The 15,190-nt window shown below is 53.1% G+C and overlaps 1 protein-coding gene across 1 annotated transcript; it reads right to left on the minus strand.

Moving 5' to 3' along the window:
* Positions 1–9,270: 9,270 nt before the first annotated feature.
* On the minus strand, positions 9,271–10,121 carry LOC119102860 (POU domain, class 3, transcription factor 3-like). Its single transcript, XM_037226312.1, is given in 4 exon segments — positions 9,271–9,357; positions 9,359–9,694; positions 9,696–9,783; positions 10,027–10,121. Coding segments are annotated over 4 exon segments (606 nt in total).
* Positions 10,122–15,190: the final 5,069 nt, after the last annotated feature.

Consider the following 15,190-nt stretch of genomic DNA (forward strand, 5'->3'; position numbering starts at 1 on the left):
TTCCACTATGGCATGGACGCTATGGACGTTGTTGCTGGGTAAAATACTCCTCGTGTTCACTTTCTACATGACTTAGTCCGAACGTGGGCGCGCTATGGCGATCCCTGCTGTCGGCCGTTCGCGGAGTGCACCGGATGATGCCGTCGAGTAATTGCATCCATTACCACCGGGGCACTCGCGCCGTCCCTCTCCGCGCGCCCGTCCGGTCTGCAGCCGACGCCGTTACGCGCTGTCGAAGGCCTTCGCCAGGCTGAGTTTATGGCAGCCGGCAGGTAACGGACGGGCGGGCCGACCCACACGGGATTTGCCCCGTGCAAGGTGTCATGGCATGGGATCGGCGCGCGCGACAAGCCTCTGCGCTTCGCGGCTGACAGGTCGGGCCGTGTCTGTCAACCGGGCCGTCTGTCAGGCCTGACTGCCGGCGCTGACAGTGCAATAACATGTGGTTTAAGCCGAGCTTGCACTTGCGGCGGGCGGCGGCGGTGGCGGCCGGGATTGTCCCCACGGGCGGCCCGTCTCCGCGGATGGCAGGGGCGGGAGAGCATTCCTCCGCGGCACTATCGATACGGATTTAACCTAACGACGCGACCCTCGCCGCGTAAAAAATGGTCTGTCATCCACCAAGCCATTCTGTTTGTGTCGTAAGAGAATGAACATTTCGAACGCCGAGCTGAGCGAATGTGACTGGGGCTTTATTTGAGGTCGTGCTCCTCGCGTGTGGGTATGTGTATGTGTGTGTGTGTGTGTGTGTGTGTGTGTGTGTGTGTGTGTGTGTGCGTGTGTGTGTGTGTGTGTTGTGTGTGTGTGTGTGTGTGTGTGTGTGTGTGTGTGTGTGTGTGTGTGTGTGTGTGTGTGTGTGTGTGTGTGTGTGGTGTGTGTGTGTGTGTGTGCGTGCGTGTGTGAATGAATTACATATGGCACCGTCACTAACCGGCTGTATGCTCCTAATGAAGTCTTGATGACCTTTGAGGATTCTTGTTGATATGTGGACATGAAACGATCTTCTGATTGCTGTAAGATCCCGATCTTTTTGATGTGGCTGCGCTTGTCTATTGGTTTTGCTGATTGTCCTAATAGTTACATGAGGAACCGCGTCAGAACTCCATGACCCCACATCACGCAAATTCAAATGACTTGTTAAGCGCAACAAGTTTCCACAGTACGGTGACCTTACTTGCGTCCATGCACGTGGCCGGGCGCAGCGCGGCCGCTGGTTTTCGGTCATGCAACTGATTTCCCGCCGCTGATCACCCCGCTCTCTCAAGCGCACGCGTGATTCGCTCGCTTACACGGGTCGTGATCGCAAAAGTGTTCAGTCACATCGCGTTACTGCCCCATCCAGCCGTGCACGCACTCGTCGTGTTTGTTGTTTGGGGCGGGCGCCGCGCGACCGGGCGGCTAACGCGCCGAGATGCCTCTCGCCCAGCCGCGGCGGTTGCAGGACCGCCGGCCGGCCGCGGAAGGTCACCACCGCGGCAGGGGCGAGCCCAGGCGGCGGCGGCGCGGGGCCGTGTCAGGGCCGCCGGCTGCACGCGCCGTGCGCTAATGACGGGCCGCGCGCGCGGTCACGTGCGGCCACCCAGCGCCACGCAGCGGGCCGCCGGCCACCGGCGGTCGGTGCGGAGCGGGTTGTGGCCGGGTCGGAGGGGCGGGCGCGGCGCTGGCTGCCGCGCTGCACGGGAGCAGACCGCAAACACGGCGAGCGGTCGCGGCAGCGAGCGGCTGGGGCCGGCCGCCACGGTCGGCGGTGACAAGGACAGGTGCGACTTCTGCACACAGGGGTGCGGCGTGTCGCCCCCGGATTAGCGCCGTCGGATTCGGGCCGGTTCCAATTTACCGACCGCAAGCTGCGGGGCGGTGCTAATGAGGGATGAAGTATTTGGTAGCAGGTGGAGGACGGCGTAAAAACACTGCGCCGCTTCGTCGGCAAAAAAGCTGCCGTCAATCGCCATGACCGTCGGCTGGCTGAATCGGCCGCTGTTCTGCGGTGGGTCAAAGTTCACGCCGATGTAATTGAAGGACGGCAATCTCACGACAGCTCGCCCGACGACAGCTGCTTCCGCGGCGCCGCCAGGCACCTGACGGCCTCCACCAGCCACACTGCGCTTCCCGCATCCTCTCCCTCAGGATCGTGCTGGGCGGCGAAGCGCGCCTCGGAGCAGCGTCCGCCCGCCGGCGCCGAGCACAGGTGTGCGGGCAGAACAAACGGCGCTGCGCAGAGCAGGCGCGCGGCTCCAGCCTCGCAGGGCAGCCGGGCGGCGGAGGCGGCCGGCCGCGGCCCCTCCGCCGGCGGTTGCCATGGCGACACAGCCTCGCTGTCAGGTCGCGGCGGCTCCGAGCGCCGGCCGCCCGCCGGCGGCTGAGCGGGCCGCGCGTGTCAAAGGCGCACCGCTGTCACGGCGAGGCCAAACGTTTGGAGGGGGGGGGGGGGGGGGACGTCAGACGCGCGTCGGTGGAGCCGCCGCCTCGGGCGCGGAGCTGATGGGCCGCGGTCTCTGGCCGATTTGTGTGAGGCTCCCAACAAAAGGAGGCTGAATAGAACGAGTCTGTGACGATCCTCGTTAAAATAGAAATGCATTCGCTTCTCCACGGACGTTGGGGTGCGACGTTGTTTTGAAGAGCAAACGGAGTTTGCGACTTACTTTAAGATGATTGCTGAGCACAAAATGTGAGTGTTGTTAGTGCTTCCTTCATGGTAGAGGGGTTCATGGTAGCAAGTGGGGTCAGGCACACACCAACAGGGTTTACGCAAGGGTGGGGCCGTGGCAGGAGCCCTCATAAGCATGGGCGCTGCTGTACAAGAAGTAACAGACCTAGACTCTCTTAATGTCGTTCCTAGCTTTGCTTGGAGCTTCTAGTGCTACGACGAAGTTCTATGGAACGAAATGCGAGATAGCTCTCGCGTTTGTTTTCATGTTTGCTCCCATATCTCGGGTCACACATCGAATAAGGACAAGCCAGTGTCACGCATGGCTTCTTTCGAGTGCGCGTGCGCAATATATATATATATATATATATATATATATATATATATATATGCACTCGCTCTTTTTTCTTCCTCTTTCCCGTCCATCTCCTATCTCCTCTCTCTCCTCTCTCTCTCGCTCTCTCTCTCTCGCTCTCTCTCTCTCTCCAACATCCTCATCTCTCTCTCTCTCTCTACTTCTTCATCATCCTCTCTCTCCTCATCCATCTCTCCTCTCTCCTCTCTCTCATCTCTCTCTCTTCTCTCTTCTCTCTCTCTCCTCTCCTCTCCTCTCTCATCTCTCTCTCTCTCTCTCTCTCTCTCTCTCTCTCTCTCTCTCTCCTTTCTCTTCAACCTGCGCTCTGATTCGCCATTTTTCATAACTCAGGCTGATGCCGGGGGGATGCGACCCACCCTTGCCTGTTTCAAACTAAGAAAAATATATCCTAGCTGAAAGCATTAGTGGAGTAGTCTCAGCGAGATTATCATGAATGGTAAAAAGTCGTACGATGCTAGAGTCAATAACTGATCCCATTATACCCGGCCAAAGATAAATTTTCCTGAAATCGAACTTTTTTCAGCGTCACATGCCCATATCTACGAGACGATGCCTTTTAGCAACACTTAAATTAAACAGGTGTGTTCCCTGTCGACTTGTTAATACCATTACCGGTAAGCTTTGTGTTATGCGCATATATTTCAGATGAAGGCGTGGCTCCGTTAACAGTGCCGACCCGCAGCGCGGGTCCTCGGAACCCTCCGTTGCCGCTTACCGCCCGCGTCGGCCGAAGATCGTCGTACAGTGTTTCTAAAGAGCTGCCGCTGCTCCGAAACCAGAAATGCTAAGGACACATTGTGGGTGCCAAAACGGTGAACGTCCTGCGGGCCACTGACAATATTTTCGCGATTGCGCGTCACGCTGGAGAGGTATCCTGAGAAAGCCCCAAGCGGTCACATCAACCATCCTCTCAGTGTAAGGCTAAAAATGAAGACATTAACCCAATTAGTAGTTATAAATGATACATACATACATACTATATACATACATATGTATATATATATATATATATATATATATATATATATATATATATATATATACTTATGTATGCATGATATACAGTACAAAGTAGTTCTCCTATTCTACATTGGTACATTACATTGGCGCTTTCAACGGTCGCATACTTTGTGTTTGGTTACGACTAAGAGCAAAATGTAAAGAATGCTCGGCACTACCGAAAAGAAGATTCCAGATGCCATCCCGACGTCCTTAAAGCAGCAGTGAGTCAATTTTTTACAACCAGAACAGACTCCGTTCCTTCCCATGCTCTGCACAAGCCGTCAGACTCGTGGCCTATTGCTTGAAAGCTTGGGTCGGTGACTGCGGAATAGCGGGGCAGCCGCGCGCCTGACGTTTCTGCCCCCTCCTACCTAATCTGTCCTCAAGCTCCACCGATTATCGAATCGGTCTGGGTGATGACAACTGCACCTCAAAATCGTGAATTTTTCAATGAGAGGCCCAAGGCAAGGCATGCATTCTTTTATATTTAAACAACAAAAAACGCTTTGTTGCAGCGGATTCAACAACGTCGCTTGGTTTGGCACCACATGGTGAACATGATGACTAGTGATGAACTGGAAGGCGTACTTGGCAGCGTCTCGTAACGTAAGGCCAGGGTCGCTACTCGTGTCAAGTGACAGCGCCCTGTAACGTAAAACCATAGTTACTGTTCGTTCAAGTGACAGCGTTCTGTAGCGTCAAGCTTTCATTGCTGTTTGGTCAGGTGACAACTTTCTGTGAAGTCATGTCAGTCGTCGCTGTGTGTTGCGTGATGCAAGCTGTTGGTCCGAGTGTATATGTAAGTGCTGCATGATAGTTCAAACCGTAACTGTTCGGTAAAGCCCGCAGTATTATTTTTGCGTGGGGTTGTGAAGGGAATCCAGCAAATTATCTCGCTTAAAATGTCCACGTACTGTCAGTTCTCCCGTTATGAAAATATGTGCTTATCTCAGACGAGCACTGATGGTCGCATTTCGTTACTCATAACGGAGACACGGGCCGTCATATGCAGAGGTAAATTGCCACACTTCACTAGAGGCGCAACGTTTGGGACTGGGCGACATGGCGTATTTGGTCCTGGAACGCCGTTTCCTGACTTTGAGTTCGTGCTTGATTAGCTTTCATGGGTTTGAATTCTTGTACAATTTCTGGACGGTATATTCAGGTAAGAACCTCCTGTAATATCAAATAAAAAACGGGAATAATTGCAAGCGTAATCGATGGCATGTGGCTAAACTTCCTGCGAACGCACTCCTCGAGAGCCCCTGAGTGACCAACACGGAGAAATACACGCTACTTCTTTTAAAATGCTCAGACTGTTCAAACATTTCGGAGAAATACAATGACGTACATGACGTTACATGAAATGGATGAACGCACAGGTTCCATTCGTATTCACAACACTTCGTTGTCGCGTTTCTCTGCTGCGTCGGGGGTTTTGGCGAGTGAGTTAAGTGGTCGTCTGTTTACCCAGTGATTTACTGCGCCTTCATGTACAAAGTCAAACCAATATGCTGACCTCACAATTAGACATACTTTCGGCTGCGTGACCTAGAGTGGACGCTCTCCATTCTTTCAAGTATGGCGTATCGTGGACATTTCAACTTATTCTTCAAATGAGAAGTTAGCAATCTTTACTCGAGTTCGGACATGGACCATCCGACCACCCATTGTTGTTGACGACAAAAACGAATAGCAGAAGGTCCAGTTTCCTCGGAAAAAAGACACATTGCTCACAACAACGGTCTGAACAGCCTGGCAAAATGGCAGTGCACTGTGTACGAGGCAATATCGTTGCACATCATGTCAAAGTTCCAAATGGTCTCGCCCTCATAGTCTCACCAATACTTGAAAGTCAACGAGATTTGTCTTTGCAAACTTTGCACTGCAACCGCTTTTACATTTCGTTTTTGTTTTGGCCCGTGTCGCAGAAGATATGTATGGACGAAGTACTTGTCAGCGAGTGGAAGCTCGACATAGAGGAGCCTTGGTGGGGGCGTAGTGGAAGTAGCCACGCGGTGTACATTACATTCCCTTATAGTGTAAGTGCGTACGAGCCCATGAGGTAAGCCGGCCGTTGGAAATATTGAAATGATCTCGATGTTTGTCGTAGTCTACCTTGTGAGTGTTTTTCGTTATCGTCTCACATTTGTGTGCATGACTTTCAGCTTGTTCTATACTTTTGCTGTAATATGATTTAGCTGAAGGGCATTCAGTTAATCTTATCTATTACTGTTATGACGAAATATATGACGAACCATGCAGCCATGACACTGTCTGAGAGGATGACAGGGAAATACAGCAAGGTAGCAAGCCGAGGTGGTGAAATAAAACCCTGTCTGGCCAAACGGTCTTCCAGTCTGAAAAGCTGCTCGGCTAATGGAAACGTTAAGTCCGACCTAGCTTTTGACCGTTGTGGATCAAAATTCAGGACAGTGTGCAAAATAACCGCTTCACACCAAATGTGCAGACAGCGCCGGAAAAAGGCGAATAAGCTGTACGGAGGGAGCAGCTTAGCCCTCCATCGAATATTCGTCCGCTTGCTTCCAAGTTTCACTAATATCAGCAACCACACAAGACGAAGGTAACCCTTCATAAACTACATCATTTTTCAAACGCGGATATAGAATGATTTCAACTGGCAAGCTCTGTTGGAAAACATCCATGGTAGTCGACATTGCAAATCCCTCTTAATAGCCGACTAACACTAGCTGCCAACAGCTGGCTGGCCTTCCAGCTACACTGTTGGTATATCAAATGCGCCAACTCTCCTAGATCGCAATGGAGTTGTCAAAAATGCATGTATTTTACACATTCATTTGGTGTTGGAGCACCCAAACACATGACATAAACGACACAGGCCCAAATGACCACACATTCCATGGCAAATAACACAGACAAGGCATTTCAGAAGTGGTATGACTCCAGCCATATTCTCTTCATCGCATCCGTCCTTTGCATCATGACTAACAACGAAAAGTTAATGAAACACGAACACTAACTAGCGTTTTGATTGGTTAACACATTACAAATGCACCCATTTATCACGTTATGCCTTCCGTTTTAATGGAATGAAGTGTATATAAAATATGTAACACTTGTACTATATCAATATTGAGCATTGTCAACTTGAAAGAGGCAGTTTAGATTATATGTTAACCAAACGTGAGTTTTGTCTCACTGGAATGCTAGCCCAAAAAACAGCAAGATAAAGTATTCTAGCCTGGTTCAAATGCTTTTTATTTAATGAGTGATCAGCTTTTTGAATGACTTTGAATTGCCATACTGTATCATGTCCGGCAAAATTTTCTGAACTAAATGACCAAGGACATGTTAAACAAACTAAAAAATATGATATTCCCTTCTGGCCGGCCAGCCTGTGTCAGGATTAACGAGCGATGGAAGATTGTGCCAAATACGTTTTTAAAAGCCGTCAGTTTTGGGCCAAGGCAGGATTCTGTTCCGTGCATGACCATTTAGCACGAAAGAGGACGAACAACAAAAACGAATCTTTTCAAACGAAAGCAGCTGCATTCGTGAAGAAACAGAAAAACAGACATTGAAAACTTCTTACATCGTCTGCATGGTCGGCTCCAAAATAAAATGTGACCATCAGCGAAAACGAAAAAGTTCGCGACACGTCGCGTCGCAGCCGTCAAGCGCAGATGATCAGTACCCGACCAGGGCAAAGGTCGGCGAGTTGCCGCCCATCGCGCGGGTACAACGTCACCTCAGGCGACGCGCGGCGCTCGAGGCCAGCACGACCCCCGCTACATCTAGTATTGCAAGTGTCCGCTGAAAGGCCCCGGCGTATCACAGAGCAGGCGGCACGGCGGCCAACCTCGCGTCCGAGGCCCTCGACCGACCGCCAGATCAGACGGCCCAGTCTCGGCCGCTGAGGTCATAACCTTTTTATGGCGTGGCCTTGAGCGCGGTGCGATCGGCCGTTTACAGCCCGGGCCGCTGCCATGAACAGGCGGCGGCGCCGGAGCCGCCGCCGCCGACTGCCAGCGGCCGGCCCGAGCCACCGCTGCGGACGAGCGCAGGCGCTCGAGCCGCCGGCGCGGACGAGCGCGACGAGCGGTGTGGGAGGGCGGGCGACGCACGCGCCTGCTGCTTACCGGGCGCGGCGGTGCGCGTGGCCGTCGCCTCCGCCCCGGCCAAGCCGTGCTGGCGGCGCTGCGTCCGCTGGCCGGCGGCGCTGCGAGGCGCCCGGCTCCGGCCCAGCGAGGCCTGCCGCGCCAGCACAAGCCGTGGCTTGCGAGTCCACGGCTGGCAGAGCAGCACCAGAGACGGTCCCGACCGACACAGCTGCACCAGGCGTATCCGCGGACCAGCACAGCTGCACCAGGATGCGACCACGGACCAGCACAGCTGCAGCAGGCACGTCCGCGGACCAGCACAGCTGCACCAGGCGCGTCCGCAGACCAGCGCAGCTGCACCAGGCGCGTCCGCGGACTAGTGCAGCTGCACTAGGGCGTCTGTGGACCAAGCACAGCTGCACCAGTGCGTGCCCGCGACCAGCACAGCTGCACCAGGAGCGTCTCCGGACCAGCGCAGCTGCACCAAGCGCATCCGCGGACCAGCACAGCTGCACCAGGCGCGTTCGCGGACCAGCGCAGCTGCACCAGGCGCGTCCGCGGTCCAGCCAGCTGCACCAGGCGCGTCCGCGGACCAACACAGCTGCACCAGACGCATCCGCGGACCAGAACAGACGCACCAGACACACCCGCGGAGCAGGTCAGCTGCACCAGGCACGTCCATGAACCAGCGCAGCTGCACCAGCCGCGTCCACGGACCAGCAGCGCGGCCCCGTGTCAGCAGCGGGCGGCCGTCAGTGCGCGGCCAGGCCCTGCGAGTGCGGCGGCAGCGTCCCCGGCTGCTGCGGGGGACAGCAGGGTCGGGGCTGCGGACTGGGCGGAACTGCCGGCCAGCGGCTCCAGCGGCCGCGGCGACCGGTACAGCTGCGGCCCGAGCGGCGGCAGTGGCTCCAGCTGCTGCTGCTGCTTGCTGCTGGTGATGCTGCTCCAGGTGTTGCTGCTGCTGGTGCTGCTCTAGGTGTTGCTGCTCTAGGTGCTGCTGCTCCAGGTGCTGCTGCTCCAGGTGCTGCTGCTGCTGCTGCTGCTGGTGTTGGTGGGCGACGCGCGCTGCTGCTGCGGCAGCGGCTGCGGCGGCCCAAGCGACGCCTGCATCTGCTGCAGCTCCGACTGCGAGACATACGACTGAGGCGAGCCACCGTCTCCCCTTATCGTAGCCCGTGCACGGGCCCAGCGGTGTCATGGCGCTTCTCCTTCTGGCGGCGGTTGCAGAACCAGACGCGCACCACCTCCTTTCTCCAGCTGCAGTGAGCCGGCCAGGCTGCTGATCTCGGGCGACGCCGGCTTCGGCTGTTTCATGAAGTGCTGCTCCAGCAGCGACTTGACCGACACTTCGATGCTGGTGCGCTTCTTCCGCTTTCGGCCCTGCGCGGCCATCCGATCGACGGATGCCGTCAGGCCCGTGGTAGAGTCGGCCTCTTCCAACCACTTCTGCAGCAGCGGCTTCAGCTTGCACATGTTCTTGAAGCTGAGCTGCAGCGCCTCAAAGCGGCAGATGGTCGTCTGGCTGAAGACGTTGCCGTAGAGCGTGCCGAGCGCCAGGCCCACGTCGGCCTGCGTGAAGCCCAGCTTGAATCCGGCGCTGCTTGAACTGCTTGGCGAACACGGCCAGGTCGTCCGTCAGAGGGCGCCTCCTCCTCCGGCTCCTGGCTGGGCTCGCTCTGCGGCATCATCAGCTACGTGCGGTTCGCGGCTCAGGTGCCCCGGGTGCAGCTGGTGCGGCATCATGCTGTGCATATGCTGTAGGCCGGGTGCTGCGGAGGGCGCGCGCCGTTGGGCGGGCGGGCTGAGATAGGAGGGCGACACGGACGGGTGCCACGACGGCGGCGGCACGTGCTGCGGCACACGGCTGACGTGCGTCAGCTCGGCCGGGTGCTTCACGTCCTCTGTGCACGCTGACGTGCGGGTGCAGCGTCCAGTGCACGGACTCGGCCTGCGCCGGCAGCCATCCACGGATTGGCGACATCGGACTCGGCTGCGGGTGCGGGATGTACTTCATCTCGTCAAGCAGCACGTACCCGGGCGATTCAGCATCGTCTCGGCCCACACTCAACTGGACGTCGGCGCCCGAACGCACCTCCCCAGTCCGTAGGCGCCCGATGCCAGTGGCGCGCGCCACCCACACGGCGTTCTCTCCCCTATCATGCGTAATGCATCACTCCCGACCGTGGCGGCGGCCGCGGCGGCCGCACCGCCGCCGCCGCCGCCGACGTCGACCATTGGCCGGCCGGATGACGTCACCGCTCAGGCACCGCCCATTGGCCGGCGGGATGACTTCCACGGGTGAGGCACCGCCCATTGGACGTGGCTGCGGGCGTTCGGCGTTTGGGGGGCTTTGCAGGCGATTGCAGACTGGATGATGGCGGGAGGGGTGTGTGCGACGGCGACCGTCCCGCGACGCGCGCGGGCGCGGTCTCTCCGACGACGCGTCTGTCACAGAGGCACCGATTTGGTGACAGCTGCGCCACACTCGGCCCTGGCGCGCCGCCGACCGCCGCGGGCAACACGGTTGGATGATTGATGAACGAGGCGCCGGTTGTATACCGGTGTTTATTTGTGACTCAGTATGAAGTGTTTGTGTATTGGATAACTAGGTTTCACGAACGGTTGAGGCGAAGGGGTAAATGACGAGCTGGGATTTGTCAGGGAGGAGGTAGAAAATCTGGTAAGAGTTACCTTAACCCACAAAGGCCACGGTAGGAGAAACGACCGTCCAATCATCGCCATGTTCACATTTTTATTCCGCAGCCCGCCAAAATCTGTTATTTTTCTGAAAAGCATTGATCCAATTTTACCGACACAAAAAGCGCGCATGCTAGGCATTTTCTCCTCGCAGGTCAGTTCGGCGAACACATTAACGTCATCAAAAATCAGTTCGAGCCACACGTTGAAGTGTCAAAATTACTGCGTATAGCCTCTAGAACTATCTTTATCCCATCATTTTCACCAAGATGTTACGGCAACTCATTGTCGAGATCCTGCATTTCGGTAACAAAACTCTGACTCCTCTGGGTAGTGATGTTCCCTTCGGTGTTATACCGAAGTTCGTTGGGCTCTGAGACTTACAGTGTGTCGACCCAGATGATACTGGACTGGGTTTTGGTTCATCTTGGTAACACCCCAGTCAGTCTTCAAGTGACGACGATGTTCTCATATTGATATGATCCGGCCCCGCGATCGCCCACGCAGACTGCAATGGAAACAGAAACATAGCCAGAAAGCTGCCCGCCGCAGCCCGCAACACTACTGCTGTAACCTCAATGACTTCCGTACACGGAACAGTAAATTCTCACTTAAAAGAGCAGGTTTTCATCTTAAACCAACAGGTTGTACCAAACAGCTATATGGCCACCTTTAAGCGCTATGCTTGGCATCAATTTTGGACTCGCATAATGAAAGTACTCCTTCCGCGTAACCGCCAAGCACACCCCCATGGAATGCCAACACTCCGAGAAAATGAAATATGAAGATAATGCTGCTGGCGAAAAGACGGTATTGAATGGACAACTTCGAATGGCGCAATTTTCTGAGTATGTTACCAAGTACAGCATTATTCGCTAGGCCCAAGCCTTATAGCTAACTGCCGCCAGCTAGTCTCCGTCCGCTTCCCCGTCGGTACCAATGGGAGGGGGGGCTGCGTGCCCTTTATGTAACGCTGTAAGATGAGTCAGCTCGTGGCACAGGCTGAGATTATACAGGAAAACACAATTTCTTGTCCTGGATGGTGCTGCATTTCAAGCAGAATAGCTGCACGCTCCGACGCCGCTTGTAGGCAAGGAATGAACCGGATCTTTCCCACCGCTATCTTGACGTCTCCGTGTTCATGCAACACCAGGTAATGGCCGACATTTCAGCCGGAGCTCAGAAGGTGGCAACGCTTACCGTGCAGATTTTGTTCTAATACACTGTGATTTTACATGCGCGGGACTCGAATTATCGTTGCTCAGCGCCTGTGGTCTCATTTTCTGCCCGACCTGAAATTTTAGTAAGAATAGGGAAAAGGGGACGACAGGAATCCTCACAAAAAAATAACTTGCTATAAGCCTCAAACCTTTCAGTCAAGGGGCAGCCTGATTTTTGGGTGGTGGTGAAAGAACTGTGCAGAAAATCGGAATCTTGAAGCTGGAAATCAGGGGCGATGTATAGGAATCGCAGGCCATGCCGCTCATTGCCTCGGAAATTATCAAATTCATTTTGCTGTTCACAATAACCTTACAAAACCACGAAGCACGCATATCATACCGATACATATATTCTATTAGTCAAAAGAGATTGTAAAGTCAAAGTCATGATTATACCCACGACAAAGCAGTAATATTAGGCTTGATAGGGTACAATATTCAGCTTGTAACATTGTACAATGAAGCCACTTTTCAGTACATCTTTATACAACATAGCCCTGTAGCGACATAGATGTGCCAACTTGTTACCACGGCAAATAAACAATGTTTTAAATTGTCATACGCAAAGAGGCATCAAAATGCGGCTGTTGCTGTTTGATTCAGCTGACATCGCCATGATCCACACGACCGACGCTGTGACATGTGTTATAGCCGACACGACCGACGCTGTGGCATGTGCTATAACCCACACGACCGTTACTGTCTCATGTGCTATAACCCACGACTGACGCTGTGGTATGTCTATAGCCAACACGACTGACACTGTCACATGTGATAAACCGAATCGCATTTAGGATGCAAACATAGTGCTGCCATACATGCAGTTAGGTGGGTGTATTTGCGCTCCGTGAACTAAATACATCTGCGTTAATTTCGATATGTACAGTGTGCATGATGCTAGTAACAGTGATTAGCATGCATCGGAAGTGTGTAACAGTATGATGCCAACAACAGTGATCAGAGCGTGAGTACTAAGAAATTACAAAATCGGGGGTTGCGCATATAGGAGTCACTCGATATACAATGATTTATGACAGAACTGAGCATGTGGGGATGCGAAATTATAACATAAACATCCATTTTTCCCCGTACCCCATTGGCCTCCGTGTTGAAGCCAAACAGATTAGTTACGGCGTAAACCTAAGGAGTGAGCGCACGGCAAAACAATGACAACTTAATCGAGAGGAAATGGGACGACTTGCTAGGCATTTAACCCAGAGGCGATTTGGGGTCAAATCTGTTAAGGTCACAAAACTAACTGCAGGTGCAGTAAAAGTTATCATCTTACTCCACACATCTCCACTGGAGTGCGGTATTCAACACTCCCAAACACATCGGCTAACAAAATAACAGCCGATCCCCAGACAGTCATTTTGTGTCACTGAACCCAAACTCGGCCTTGTGGTTTTCGAGATCCTTAGAGACTGCAAAATTGTCCCGGTGTAAAATTCAGGCGGTGGTCGTTACATGATGCATGAAAACACGACAGCTAAATTTTGCCATTGACTTGTCAGCTCACGCAAACAGGCTCAAGTCACGCTTTGCCGCTTCTTCTAAGCCTTTATATGACCACAAAGCAAAGCTGATTCAGGTCAAAACCTTTGCCCCATTCGCTATCGGGGATACGTAAGGTCTCATGGGTTATTAATGACCTTTCAACAACCACTTGTTGATGACTTGACGCTGAACGTAAGCATGACGCTGAATGTAAGCAATCGCGTACACGATGCTACTGGCGCTCTATAAAATGTCCGCGAGTTTTAGGATCATTTCTAAGACATGACCTGCCCATAACATCACTATTGTTATACTTGTATAACAATCGTGATGTTGTGGACGTTGATACACACATTGACAAGGATGAATATTAGCGAGTAAGCTTATCATTTTAGTTAATCAATGCAGCGCGTTTGTGGACTAATTTGACATCAAATACAGGAGTTCGGACGTGAAATTAGCCTCGAGCCTATTGCAAGTTCTTGAACACTGATTTGTTTATACACAGCCATTTCACATTTGCATAACTACAATACAAGAACATCTGTGTGCAGACGATGGGTTTCTTTATTTTACTCAAGGTTCCACGTTTTTTGTCGTGCACCGTTTTGAGAATAAAAGCGTAGGTGAATGATCTGACACGCAGAAGCTTTGAATTTTGCAGGCAGTTGGGATAATATGTTCCCACATAAGCATCCACTATTCTATTATGATGCGCTAACAGATTCAGAATATTTCTTCGAAATACCTGCTGAGGAAAACCAGAGACCCTGGAAAACTTCCTGTTTTTGAAAGCGTTTCAAATACGTGTTGACATAAAGCTGTCACAAAAGTTTATTGACTAAACTAACTGCTGCCCGTTTTTAAAGATCTGAGGTAATTATCCTAATCGGCATTCTGACAGTACGCTACTGCCAAACGATCGTGATGCGCTTCTCCTGCATTTCGGACAGCTGGAATGGAATGCGTTCGTTTACGCATTTGAGCCGCCGTGGACGATCCATTTACGCATTCCATTACCCAGTTGTGCATGCTGGGCGGGTTTTCAAATAGTCAGAGCACCCCATGAAGTTTACCCAGCCAACGCAGTCAGCGGGGTTCTGCAAAAACACAAAAGGAATGTCCCCTACAAGGGCCGCGGCCCCCCGCGGCCCTCTTGGAAAAACACGCCGCCTGACTGGGGCGGCCACCAATCACCAGAATTACCGCCAGTTTTACCGCCGAACTACTTATTTGCCGAGTGATGATCTTCAGGCCCGCGCGATCATTAATCACACTGGTGGTTTTTTGTTGGGCGACTGCCGACCGAAGGGCACAGAGCTTCTTCTTCGTGGCGGAGGCAGGCTGTGAGCAATGGATTCCAGCGGCCCGCCAGATCGCCAACTGATCTGGAAAGACTGACAGCAGCGCGGTTCCCTGGGTTTGTATCCGGTTGGAAAAGACATAAAAACTCGTATGACGTTGACGAGCGCAATTTGACTAAGTGGTGCTGGTGTGCTATATCTTCCATGTGGTAGTGACATAGCACAGATGGAAAACCGTCCTTTTTTATATCAGCACCGTGACAAATGAATGCGCCATGGTTGTGCGCACCAGTGCGTCTCCGTTTACTGTTTCCGCCATTTTGAGTATTGCCACGTCGCTCTGACTGATAGTCCTTCCACTGTCC

Source organism: Pollicipes pollicipes, unplaced genomic scaffold (genome assembly GCF_011947565.3).
Source record: "Pollicipes pollicipes isolate AB1234 unplaced genomic scaffold, Ppol_2.1 Scaffold_5724;HRSCAF=6776_pilon_pilon_pilon, whole genome shotgun sequence".
NCBI lineage: Eukaryota > Metazoa > Arthropoda > Thecostraca > Pollicipedomorpha > Pollicipedidae > Pollicipes > Pollicipes pollicipes.